The 12,745-nt window shown below is 49.7% G+C and overlaps 2 protein-coding genes across 2 annotated transcripts; one reads left to right on the top strand and one right to left on the bottom strand.

Annotated features, from left to right (window-relative positions):
* Positions 1–265: 265 nt before the first annotated feature.
* On the bottom strand, positions 266–1,527 carry LOC139835441 (uncharacterized mitochondrial protein AtMg00810-like). The gene is made up of 4 exons (XM_071825296.1): positions 1,369–1,527; positions 1,104–1,250; positions 835–1,023; positions 266–721 (listed from the first exon to the last, which is right to left on the bottom strand). The coding sequence occupies exons 1-4, from the start codon at positions 1,525–1,527 to the stop codon at positions 266–268; spliced, it is 951 nt and encodes a 316-aa protein (XP_071681397.1).
* A 7,596-nt stretch (positions 1,528–9,123) lies between these two features.
* On the top strand, positions 9,124–11,201 carry LOC127331747 (flavin-containing monooxygenase FMO GS-OX-like 9). Its single transcript, XM_051357934.2, has 2 exons — positions 9,124–10,388; positions 10,528–11,201. Exons 1-2 carry the CDS (start codon positions 9,162–9,164, stop codon positions 10,807–10,809), a joined length of 1,509 nt encoding a protein of 502 aa, XP_051213894.1. The 5' UTR covers positions 9,124–9,161; the 3' UTR covers positions 10,810–11,201.
* The last annotated feature ends 1,544 nt before the right edge of the window (positions 11,202–12,745 follow it).

Below are 12,745 nucleotides of genomic sequence, written 5' to 3'. Positions count from 1 at the left end.
ACGTATGTGGACCGATCTCTTAACACTCCCCCTCAATCTAAACTACTATTACATACAAGGTTTAGATTGGTTCGAAATCGGTCTAGCATCTGCCGTGTCGCTGGCTTAGTGAAGATGTCAGCCAGCTGATCATTAGAAGAGATAAACCTTACCACCGGAGCGCCATCGCCACACCTGCTCTCGCACAAAATGGAAATCAATCTCAATGTGCTTGGTCCTAGCATGGAAGACTGGATTCGCCGTTAGGTAGGTAGCACCCAAATTATCACACCATAAAATCGGAGCTTGCCATTTGGGTAACACCAAGTTCTCGAAGCAATGAACAAACCCACATAGCTTCGGCTGCTCCATTTGCAAGAGCCTTATACTCTGCCTCAGTGCTAGATCTGGAAACCGTGGGCTGCTTCTTCGAACTCCATGAAATAAGGTTCGGACCCACGAACACTGCAAAACCACTCGTAGAGCGTCGATCATCAACATCTCCAGCCCAATCTGCATCAGTAAAAATACTAACACTCTGCTGCAGTGACCTCCTAATGCGAAGCCCTGTATCCAATGTTCCCTTGACATAACGAAGGATACGTTTTACAGCCTCCCAATGTACTTCAGTGGGTTGAGACAAGAACTGGCAAACCTTGTTGACAGCAAAAGATATATCCGGACGTGTGAGAGTCAAATACGCCAGACTACCAACCACAACTGCGATATCCGAAAGAATCCTCTGGACCAAGAAGTGCACCAGTATCTCGAGCAAGCCGCTTAGTGGGCACCATCGGAGTGGAAGTGGGGTTACAATTCTCCATATTAACCCGATGCAACAAGTCTAGCGCATACTTGCGCTGCATAAGTGTCATGCCCCCTGAATTGTACGACGCTTCCAATCCAAGGAAATATTCCGAACGCCAAGATCCTTGATAGGAAAAGTGGCAGACGAGAGCGAACAAGACCCTCAACAACGGCAGTAGTGGAACCAGCAATGACAATGTCGTCAACATAAACCAACATGAAAACTTGAACACCACGCTGATTGAAGATGAACAAGGATGTATCAGCCGGGAAGGAAGAAACCCCAAAGAAAGAGGCGAGTACTCAAGCGAGCATACCAAGCACGAGGACCGCTTCGGACCATAGATAGCACGCTGCAACTTGCATACATGAGAGGGAAAACGGACATCCTCAAAACCAGGGGGCTGCTGCATATAGACATCTTCTGTCAGAAAACCATGGAGAAAAGCATTGCTGACGTCAACCTGACGAAGGGTCCAACCTCGAGAAACAGCTAGAGAGAGAGAACCGGGCGAATGGTGGCTGGTTTGACAACAGGACCGAAAGTATCACCATAGTCAATGTCGTCTTTGTTGAGTGAACCCGCGAGCAACCAAAGCGAGCTTTGTGCTTCTCAACTGAACCATCTCGGACGATGCTTGGTTTTGAACACCCACTTGCTGCCAACAATATTAGTGCCAGGTGGTCGAGGAACCGAGTCCAGGTCTTCGTCTGAGCGAGAGCGGTGAATTCATCCGTCATTGCGGCGCGCCACGCCGGTTCACGAAGAGCATCATGGTGAGACACCGGCGCTGCAAAGAGAGCACGGCGACGAGTATCGTACCGCACAGTGCCGTCGGTGTAGTGCTTCTCACGACGAGTGTTGTCACGCGGACGAGTGACCATGCCATGGCCAGGCTGTGAGGCGCCGGGAGCTGCTCGGTGACGGCCCGCCAGGCGATGGAGCTAAAGGCGGTGGCGTGGGCGCGCCACACGCAGCGATCCGAGAGACGATGCAGAGACGATGCGGCGACGAGGGAGGGCACGCCGAAGACGTGACCGCATCCGTACCGATGTGACCCGGAGGCGGCGCGGCAACATCCGCGCCGTGAAGACCCGACAGTGACGTGGCAGCATCCGAGTGGGGCGCGGTTCCCGGGGCATGCACATGCACGTCCATAGCCGGAGGAGAGACGTCGACCACCGCGGTATTACGCACGGGAAGATCAACGGTGGAGAGGACAGGTTAGTGGACAGGTAAGATAGGTCATATTGACGCACATGATCACTCGTAGCCGGTTCGGTGACGAAATTAATAGCTTCACGAAGAGTGGGAATATCAACCGTAACCCCAGGAGTGGCATACGGAAACACGGATTCATCAAACACGACGTCACGGGAGATGTAGATACGACCCGTGGATTTATCAAGACACTTGTAGCCCTTGTGCATAGGACTATAGCCCAAGAAAACACACATCTTGGATCTAAACTCAAGCTTGTGAGCATTATACTTACGAAGACTCGGCCAACACGCGCAGCCAAAGATACGGAGAAACTCGTAATTGGGCTGAATTTTGAGAAGGCGGAAAAGTGGTGTCTCTTTGTTAAGAACGGGTGTAGGCATGCGATTAATCAAGTAGCAAGCCGTCAGAAAGCCTCATCCCGAAACGTAAAGGGAGAGAGGAGTGGGCGAGCAAGGCAAGACCTGTCTCGACCAAGTGACGGTGTTTGCGTTCAGCGACACCGTTTCTTTGGGAGGTATGAGGGCAGGAGACACGGTGTGAGACTCCCGTGCGCTGAAAATACTGATGGAGTTTATGATATTCACCGCCCCAATCGGATTGGACAGCTTTAATTTTGGTGTTCAAAAGGAGCTCAACATGAGCCTGAAAAGCATAAAACACCCGTTCAACATCAGATTTATGTTTAAGGAGATAGATCCAAGAAAACGAGAATAGTCATCGATAAAGCTAACATAGTACTTAAAACCACCGGAAGAAGCAATAGCAGGACCCCAAACATCAGAGTGTATAAGCTCAAGAGGCATAGTGGTAACACGATGAGACAAAGTATATGATAGTTGATGACTTTTGGCACACTGACAAGCATCACAAACCAAACGAGGACTAGTGGAAGTACAGGATAAATCATGGTTCTTAACAATAGTGTGAACGACATTATTTGTGGGATGACCTAGACGCTGATGCCACTGAGACGATGAAGCCTTGGCACCAGAAAGAGCACGACGTGTGGACGGCGAAGACGCACGGCTAAACGGAACGGGGTAGAGTCCGCCATGACTTCTACCGTGAAGCAGAATTCTCCGGGAGACCTTGTTCTTAACACAGAAAAAATATCGGTGAAATTCAACAAAGACATCATTGTCACAGACAAGGCGCTAAACAGAGAGAAGATTCTGACTAATATGTGGGACATGAAGGATATTATTCAGTTTTAGTTGTGAACCGGCTAAAGAAGAGTGACCAATGTGGGCAATAGACAAACATGCACCGTTGGCCACCTGAACCTGATCCGTCCCGCCATAGCGCTCCTGCATGTGGAGACGCTGAAGATCATTTGTCAGATGATCCGTCGCCCCGGTGTCCATCATCCAGGGCGGAGAGCTGGTCGATGCCAAGTTGCCGGCACGCTGCTGGTTGTTGCCGGTGCGCTGCTGGTTGCTGCCGCGCACGAAGTCGGGGTTGAAGCGGTTCCGACAGTCATCGGCGCTGTGCCCCCAATAGCCGCAGATTTGACACTGCGGGAGCTGACGCCGGCATCCTCCGTTCTGGCCGCGGTTGCCACCGCCGCCGTTACCACCGTAATTGCCGCCAGTTGGGCGACCGTTGCCGTTGCCGCCCGCTGGCGGTCCGTAGGGCTGGGCGTGACCGCCCGCCGGCGACCCATAGCCGCCTCCACCGTTACCGCCGTAAGTCTGACGGCCGCTGTTGCCCCCGCCGTAACCGGGCTGAGAGCCTCCGCCAGAGAAGGCGGGCAAGGGCGCGCGGGGCTGCCAGGGAGCACCACCACGAGCAGCAGCATTGGCAGACGAGGCCCACTCCTCGGTCTCAGCCAGCTGTGACAGCTGCAGGCCCTCGTAGTTCAGGACCATGGAATAGAACTCGGCAGCAGTAACCACCCTGGTGATCATGTTCAGGGACGCCGCGATCGGATTGAAAGCGGAGCCGAGGCCGGTAAGCATGTAATCGATGATTTCATCGTCACGAAGAGGAGACCCAGCGGTGGCCATGGCGTCAGCCAGAGCCTGCACCTTGTGCATATACTCGCTTGCGGTCGCATCGCCCTTCCGCAGTCCCTGAATTTGGCGACGGAGATGCCTGACTCCAGCGCGGCTCTGCGCGGAAAACATGGCTTGGATTGCCGTCCAAGCCGCGGCCGCCGTCTTGCAGCCGAGGAGCTGGCTCGCGATCTCCTCAGTCATGGAGGAGAGGAGCACGCCCAGCACCTTCTGGTCCTGAGTCCACCACGTACCATACGCGGGGTTGTCAACCTGCCGAGCGGCGTCGCCGGTGCCCTCGGTGATGGTCTTGGCTGGCGCCGCCACCGTGCCGTCGAGGTAACCATGGAGCGAAGCCCCGGAGAGGTTGGTGAGCGTAAGAGCACGCCACAGAGCGAAGTTGTTGCGATCGAGACGAATCCCAACAGTGGGAACCGTGGGAGCAGCCGTCGGCGCGGGCGGAGAGACAACCGGTCCGATGACGGAAAGCTGCATCGCTGCGCTAGAGGAACCCATCGGAGAGGGCGGCGGCGATGAGATCGGATCGGGAGAAGGGAGACCCGTGCGGCGGCTGTAGGCTCTGATACCAAGTTAAAACACACGTTTAGGGTTTTCGTGGATGGAGCAACGTGCTCCCCACCTCTTCTATTTATATACTTGGCAGGTTACAATACAAGGCACATACGATACAAATACACACGTATGTGGACCGATCTCTTAACAATAGGTACATTCATATCTAGGAAAAAATTGAGAAGCTTTTGATTAACACGGGGGAATCTTCTTTCGAACTGGGTGTGACGCTAAATAGAGCGAGAGGTGTCATCTTTGGGTGATGGCTCTGAACAGCCCCCTCTAAAGTAGACGTTTTCTTAAGGTTTGCCTTTCTTTTCAAGTTGAACTGTGATTGTAAAATAAATAGTGCGCCACACAAATAAATAGTCTAACATATGGATAAATAGTGTAGCACACAAATAAGTACCATAGTAGTTCACAATAATGAATGATGGTAATTGAATAAGTAAAATTGTCTAGTTGTCTCCTTTAAACCCACACAGGTGCTCGACAACATCATTTGCGCATGAGTACCTTGCCATGCAAATGGACAATTTTTCCATTGCCAATGGATGTAATCGATACTTCCGAGCATCTCAAAAAACCCCTCTCGCTTTATTTTGTGTCATGGTATGAGATGCCTGCTCTTCGGTTGGCCCTCTCAAATTGTGTGGCCCAAACTTTTCAACCACAACCCTGCAGAATTTGTATATGGCTTCTTGAACTATTTTGCAAGATAAAGAGCATGACATGTAGTTTGAGTGATCCAAGCTGCATACCTGTGTGGGATGGTGTTGACATTGAAAAATGATGATTAGAAATATGTCTTTGTTCACATGTTCTCCCCACCGCGAGGAATATGTATGTGCATCATGTTTACACTTCTGGAGAGAAGTAACTTCAGAGAGTCGTTGCACGTCCATTCAACTAGTAAGTAACAAAATAGAGACAGCTAAATCAAAAAGGCTGCGTCTAAGAGTATCTTTAGCGGCCTAAACCCTAAGGTCCATTTTGATTTGACCGGACAGATAAACAAAAAAATATCCAGCTTAACAACCTGACCTAAATAAATTGATATGACCGCCATGATGCATTTCGTGCCTAAATGTTGTAAAATAAAAGGAGAGAGAAAGAGTTTAGGCTGCGATGATCAATTTATCACCGGCTCATCTCATATATATAGCATGTCATGTGTACACGATAGATACAGATCTTAAGGTTGTTAGTAATCTATATGATGTTTGACAACCGACCGTACCTTTCTAATCTCATATGTCCAGCTCATACACAAATACTACAATGGTTAGGATACTACCTAACTTAACATCCCCCTCAATCTGAACGTGGCAAAGTCATGTTGAGATTGTTACGAAATTTCACAACAGTTGTGTTGAGAGGGGCTTTGTAAGAACATCGGCAAGTTGATCATGTGTTGAGATGAACCGAACATCAAGTGTCTTCTCTGCAACACGCTCTCGAAGGAAGTGATAGTCCATCTCTATGTGCTTCGTCCTGGCATGAAATATTGGGTTAACTGTCAGATAAGTAGCACCCATGTTGTCGCACGATAGACACGGTGACCTGATAAGGAAGACACCCAGTTCTTGCAGCAATCCTTGTATCCACATAATTTATTCATTAGCATTGGCCACAGACTTATACTCCGCCTCGGTGCTCGATTGAGAGACAGTATGTTGTTTCCGGGAACTCCACGCAACAAGGTTCCCTCCAAGGAAAATAGCATGTCCACTTGTAGAGCGGTGGTCATCGGGACACCCCGCCCAATCAGCGTCTGCAAAGCCACTAAGGAGAAGAGATTAAGCACTTGATCTCTGAATTTGTAGTCCAAGTGATGGTGTATGCTTCAAGTAGCGCAATATTCGCTTTACTGCAATCCAATGCATTTCAGGGTACTATTTTGTTTAGCTTGAGCATGCATAAAATTCTTGAAATTACTTTTAATTGAAGTATTACCATTGGTTGCTCCATTACCGTTGGTGAAGTTATTATTTTGAACTCCTGCATTATTATTATATTATCTAGAAAAATTAGAGCCATAGTTTTAACTCTTTCAAGCAGGGTTATAAGGATTTCTTGCTATGAAATCTATTTTCTCGACTGTAGTATTGGTGATGGCGCCATTAACTTGGGTAGTTTCCTTACCCTTGAGAATATGTATAAGCTCATCTACCTTTAAAGTAAGTTCTTCATTGTTATCTTCGGTGATTGCATTCACATTTCTTGAGGAGGATCTGTCTACATGCCATTGGGCATGGTTACTTTGCATATCATCTAGAAGCCTCCTTGCCAGGCTTGCTCATGAATGTTCCTCCCGTTGCAGTATCAAGCATAGACTTTGACATTGGGTTAAGTGCATTATAAAATAAATGTAGGATTAACCAATCCTCTATTCCATGATGTGGACATTTCATGGTGATTTCCTTCATCATTTCCCATGTAAGCGCTAGTTGCTTGTGATCTTCTTATCTAAAACTTGTAATGTTAGAATGCAGTTGCATAGTCTTTGCTGGTGGAAAAAATTAGTCATAAATATATTAGTGCATTCATCCCATGAAGTTATATTGCCCTTAGGCAAAGCTAGCAACCAGTTCTTTTCTTTTCCTCTTAATGAAAAAGGAAACAAACGTAATTTAATATTATTTGGATCAACATCTTTAATGTGTATCATATCACATATTTCAGTAAATGTGTTTAAGTGCATAGCTAAATCCTCAGCGGCTAAGCCTCCAAATTGGTTCAGCTGAACCAAACTTAAGAGGTTAGGCTTAATTTCATAGTTCTCCGCTTCAACAGCGGGCTGAGTTATTGGTGCACGAATAAAATCATCATGGGGGATAGCATAATCCCCAAGTTTCTTTTCTGCCATAGTGATTATCTGCCATAGTGTGAGGTCGTCGTTCTTGGCGGTGAGGGTGGTGACGAAGCTGTCGAAGTCCGGCCCGAGGCCGGCGAGGATGTACGCGATGATGTCGTCCTCGCGTAGGGGCTGACCGATCGCGGCGAGTGTGTCCGCCAGCGTCTTCATCTGCCTGAAGTAGTCCGCAGCCGAGGTCCCTTTCTTCTTGGCAGCAGTCAGCTGCGCACGTATTTGGATAGCACGCACACGAGTCCTGGAGGCAAACATCCTCTCCAGGGTGAGCTAGGCATCGCGGGCCATCCGTGCCCCATGATGTGGGCGAGCACCTCCTCGGTGACGGTGGCGAGAAAGCCACTCAGCGCGGTCTGGTCACGCACATACCAGGTGGCATATTCCGGGTTGATGGTGGTGACCGTCTACCGGTTGGTGCCCTCGCCGGTGGTGGTGGTGATGTCGGCGTCGGGGGCGATGATTTTGCCGTCGATGTAGCCTAGTCGGGAGTTGCTGCGGAGGTGGGTGAACATCTGCTCCTTCCACAACATGAAGTTGTTGTGGCTGAGGCGGAGGTGATCGCCATGGGCTTGGAAGGAGCAGCGGTGTGAGGAACGAGCGACATAGGTTAGATGCCCTCTGATGCCACGTAAAAGTAAAAGGGAGAGAGAAATAGTTTAGGCTGCGATGATCAATTAATCACCGGTTCATCTCATATATATAGCATGCCGTGTGTACAGGATAGATACATCTTAAGGTTGTTAGACTAGCCCCAATGAGAGTATCATAAGTAGTATCATGCATGCCATGTTGGTAAAAATCTGATGTGGCGCACCAATTAATGAGGTGAGAGATGAGAATGGTATCATAATATGATACCGTATCATAGCACGTAAAACTAGAAAACTTAGTGGCAAACACATCATGTACACATACTCCCTCCGTTCCGGTATTCTGGGCTTCTTGTGAAAAACTATTTGTTCCAAAACTCCTAAGGAATAAGGCCTGCTTTCATTTAATTCCCTAATTAATTGCTTCCTAGATTTACTCCTAGCCACACCGCATGCTTCTCTCTCCTTTTTCCTAGGTTGTGTGAAAAGGTTTCTTTGCATGAGGTGGGCTAAAATGATGGTTCACTTGCCCACCTTAATAGCTACATTTAATGAAAGAAATTAAAATGGCATGCTAATTGGTGAAGTCGTACGGAAAAACGAGACTCAACTTAGCCAATAGTTTTCCACCTTGGTCGCGGTGTTATTCCTAGTAAGCCCAGAATACCGGAACGGAGGGAGTATTTGCATTGAGATTCTACAAAACATTAAATGTGATGATACTATGATACTATCTTATGATACTATGCATTGTGCGGGGTAGTATCATAAACTAGTATTATGTGCATGATACTAGTGTATGATACTTCCCATTGTGACTAGTCTTAGTAATCTATACGTGGTTACACGGTACCTATCTAATCTCATCTGTACAGCGCATACACAGATACATACAATGGTTAGGATACTACCTAACAAATGTACTAAGTGCAGCAAACGCACCCTATAAGCTACTATATGTGCAGTTGGTTGGCACGAGCATCGCGTGTTTGTTTTTTGTGTAATCGTGCAGCCACCATCTAAACTTTTCAGAACTTAACTAATGTAATCACTCTGGGTGGAGTGGCTGACGGACTGATCGGAATGTGCATAAAGGAGGCAGAGAAATTGAAGCGCAGTTCATGCCAAGAAAAACTCATTTGGGCGACATGGTCTGCGATGATGACAGCATGCCATTGCAACGGAAGAAGGTGTGCGTGATCGGAGCCGGCATGGCCGGGCTGGCGGCAGCGCGGGAGCTGCGGCGGGAGGGCCACGACGTGACGGTGCTGGAGCAGAGCGGCGACGTGGGCGGGCAGTGGCTGTACAACCCGAGGCTCGACCTCGCCGACCCGCTGGGTGCCGGGGAGCCCGTGAAGGTGCACAGCAGCATATACGCGTCCCTCCGGCTCATCAGCGCCAGGGAGAACATGGGCTTCACCGACTTCCGTTTCGCGCCCAAGGACGACGACGGCCGCGACCGACGTCGTTTCCCGGGCCACCGCGAGGTGTACCTCTACCTCAAGGACTTCTGCGACACCTTCGGGCTCATGGAGTTCGTCAGACTCAACACTCGCGTCCTGCGTGTCGCCATGCAGCAGCAGCCCACGTCGAGGTGTCGGCAATGGGCGGTGAGATCCGTGGACCTGGCGAAGGCGGAAACGGAGGAGGTGTTCGACGCCGTGGTGGTGGCGAACGGCCACTACTCGCAGCCGAGAGTGCCGAGCATCCAAGGCATGGAGGCGTGGAGCGGGAGGCAGATGCACAGCCACTCGTACAGGACGCCGGAGCCGTTCCGGGGCGAGGTGGTGGTGGTGGTCGGGTCAGGGGAGAGCGGCAAGGACATCGCCATGGAGGTCCGCCAGGTGGCCAAGGAGGTGCACCTCGTCGCCCAGTCCATGAAGGAGGTGACCCCGGGGCTCGCCAAGGTGCTCGCCAAGCACGGCGTCAGCCTGCACGTACAGCTGCTCCTGGCGCGCCTGTGCGAGGACCGGCGGGCGGTGTTCGGCGACGGCTCCAGCGTCGTCGCCGACACCGTCATCTACTGCACGGGGTACGACTACTCATTCCCGTTCCTGGACACGGCGGGGGCCGTCACCGTCGACGACAACCGCGTGGGGCCGCTATTCGAGCACGTGTTCCCACCGTCCCTGGCGCCGTCGCTCTCCTTCATCGGCATACCCATCAAGGTGTTCGCGCCCTGGTTCTTCGAGGCGCAGGCCAAGTGGGTGGCGCAGGTGCTGTCCGGCAGGAGGACGCTGCCGCCGGAGGAGGAGATGCTGCGGTCCGTGGAGGAGTGGTACCGCTCCAGGGAGATCGCCGGCGTGCCCAAGAAGTACACCCACGACGTGAGCCGGTTTGGTATAACGGTACTACTGCATGTACTACTGAATCGACGAACTCACACGAGCACGAGCACGAGCACGAGCACCCATTGTTCATTCATCTGTATTTCGGAGATTAACCTAGCGCTTGGCGTTCTGTTTGTTTCATTCCCTGATTTTGCAGTACATGGATGAATTTGGGGAGAGATACTGCGACTTCCCTCGCGTGGAGGGATGGAATATCGAGCTGCTGGTGGCGTCCTATCTCAACATGGTTGAAAACCTCGAGACCTTCCGCGACGACTACCAAGACACCGACTCCATCCGCAAGGGTGTGGAGGCGTGGCAATTGGCTGCAAAACAGATCCACGTCAACCAAGCTGCTTCTGTTGGTGCACAAATACAGTCACTTGGACTTCCTGAACAACAACATATGGAGCCTTCCACTCCACGTACTCCACAATAAAATTACAGTAATGCTACACTTACGGGCTACAGGCTACGGAATTTGGTTACGGGATGACGTGGTGGAGAATCAGAGGAGGTTGGGGCCTGAAATCACGGGATGCTGAAACGAGATAACCAACCAACAACATACACGTAACCCCGTAAGATGATTTCCGTAGCAGACTCTCCGTAGGTCTAGCATTATTGATAAAATTACATAGAGTCGGTTTCACAAACAACTTATAAGTGGCACTTGTGTGTCTCCACATTAAATTTGGTTGTGTGCATCTTTGGCGCGGATAGCAAGGAAGATGATCTCTTCTGGAGTATTACCTCAAGAATATGTTTCACTACTCGTCCAGGAGAAACTACCAAAAGAACTAACAAGGTGGAAAGAAAAATTACCATCTCTTTCTTCCAGATACCCAAAGGGGTTTCGCACAGATTGGATTTTTTCTTATCAAGATTCTTCTAGCAAGAACATAGTGAGAAAAGAAAATATTAACCGCCTAAATGGAGTATGGTTTGCCGACACAAAGACCAAGGAGGTCTATGGATTCATGATGGTGAGGTCAAGAACAAGGTTCTTCTAAGGTCCACGAAAAGTTCCGTAGCTCCGCTGCCGTCGCAGACAAGATCCGAGGGGACAGAAGTCTCTGTTCCGACACCCTGTCGGGACGGGGAATTGCCCCCGGAGCCATCTCCATCGACTCCACCGCCATCTTCATCGTCGTTGCTGACTCTTACGATGAGGAGTGAGTAGTTCTCCCTCGAGGCTGAGGGCTTTACCGGTAGCTATGTGGTATATCTCTCTCCCATGATATGATCTTTATGTGATCGTGAGCTGAGCTTTGTAATCTAGTTGAATATGTAGATGCTATTCTCCAACTATTGTGCTACTCAAATAGTTTTATTATGTGATCTCCGAGGACATCTTGTCCAACGGTGTGAAGGTGACAGTGTGCACACTGTGTTTGTTTCTTAAGCTTAATTTACAGAAATACTTATGAATTGTGGTGTCTAGTTAGTACCATCTTTCTATGCTCAAAGTGACCGCGTGTGGTATCCATAGATTGGGAATGCGAACTTTAAGGAGTGTTTATGCAGCCCTACACGGTGAATTTGTGTTTGTTATCCAACCGGAAAGTGGTTCAGAGTAGTGTAGTGAAGATAGAGTAGTGTAGTGAAGAGATAATATCTATGTATTCAATTATGATATCATTATTAAGAGTGTCCACTAGTGAAAGTATGATCCGTAGGATTTGTTTCTAAGCATTGAAACACCGTTTACAACCAGTTCTGTTATATGTTTGCTTGCTGCTATTTTTATTTCAGATTGCAATTACTACTTACAATCATTCATATTACTTGTATTTCACTATCTCTTCGCCGAACTAGTGCACCTATACACCTGACAAGTATATTGAGTGTGTTGGGGATACAAGAGACTTCTTATATCGTAATTGCAGGGTTGCTTGAGAGGGATATCTTTGACCTCTACCTCCTTGAGTTCGATAAACCTTGGGTGATCCACTTAAGGGAAACTTGCTGCTGTTCTAAAAACCTCTGCACCTGGAGGCCTAACACTGTCTACAAGAATAGAAACGTGCGTAGACATTAGCGGGTTTTTCCTGGCGCGCGGATTTGGTGGGGGTGACGTTGTCTCCGGTTGCTCCTTTGCTGGTGTCACCCGCGCCGGCCATCATCACCTCGACGCTACTAGCGGGGCGATCGGTACGCGACCCACAGGCTGCACCAGACCTTGGTGGATCCGGCGCCACCAGCACCACAGAAGGATACCGGCGCTCCGGCATAGTGCCGACGTAGACGCGATGCGAACCGAAGACCATGATGCCGCCGTTCCTGGGGAACCTGGTGTCGTTGGCCAAGCTGCTGGCATTGTTGCCGACGAAGTCCAGCGAGCCGAGGCGCTGCATGAGGCCAGAGACCACACG

Source organism: Lolium perenne, chromosome 2 (genome assembly GCF_019359855.2).
Source record: "Lolium perenne isolate Kyuss_39 chromosome 2, Kyuss_2.0, whole genome shotgun sequence".
NCBI lineage: Eukaryota > Viridiplantae > Streptophyta > Magnoliopsida > Poales > Poaceae > Lolium > Lolium perenne.
The sequence above is the reverse complement of the archived record's forward strand: the minus strand, read 5'-3'. Positions and strand labels throughout refer to the sequence as shown.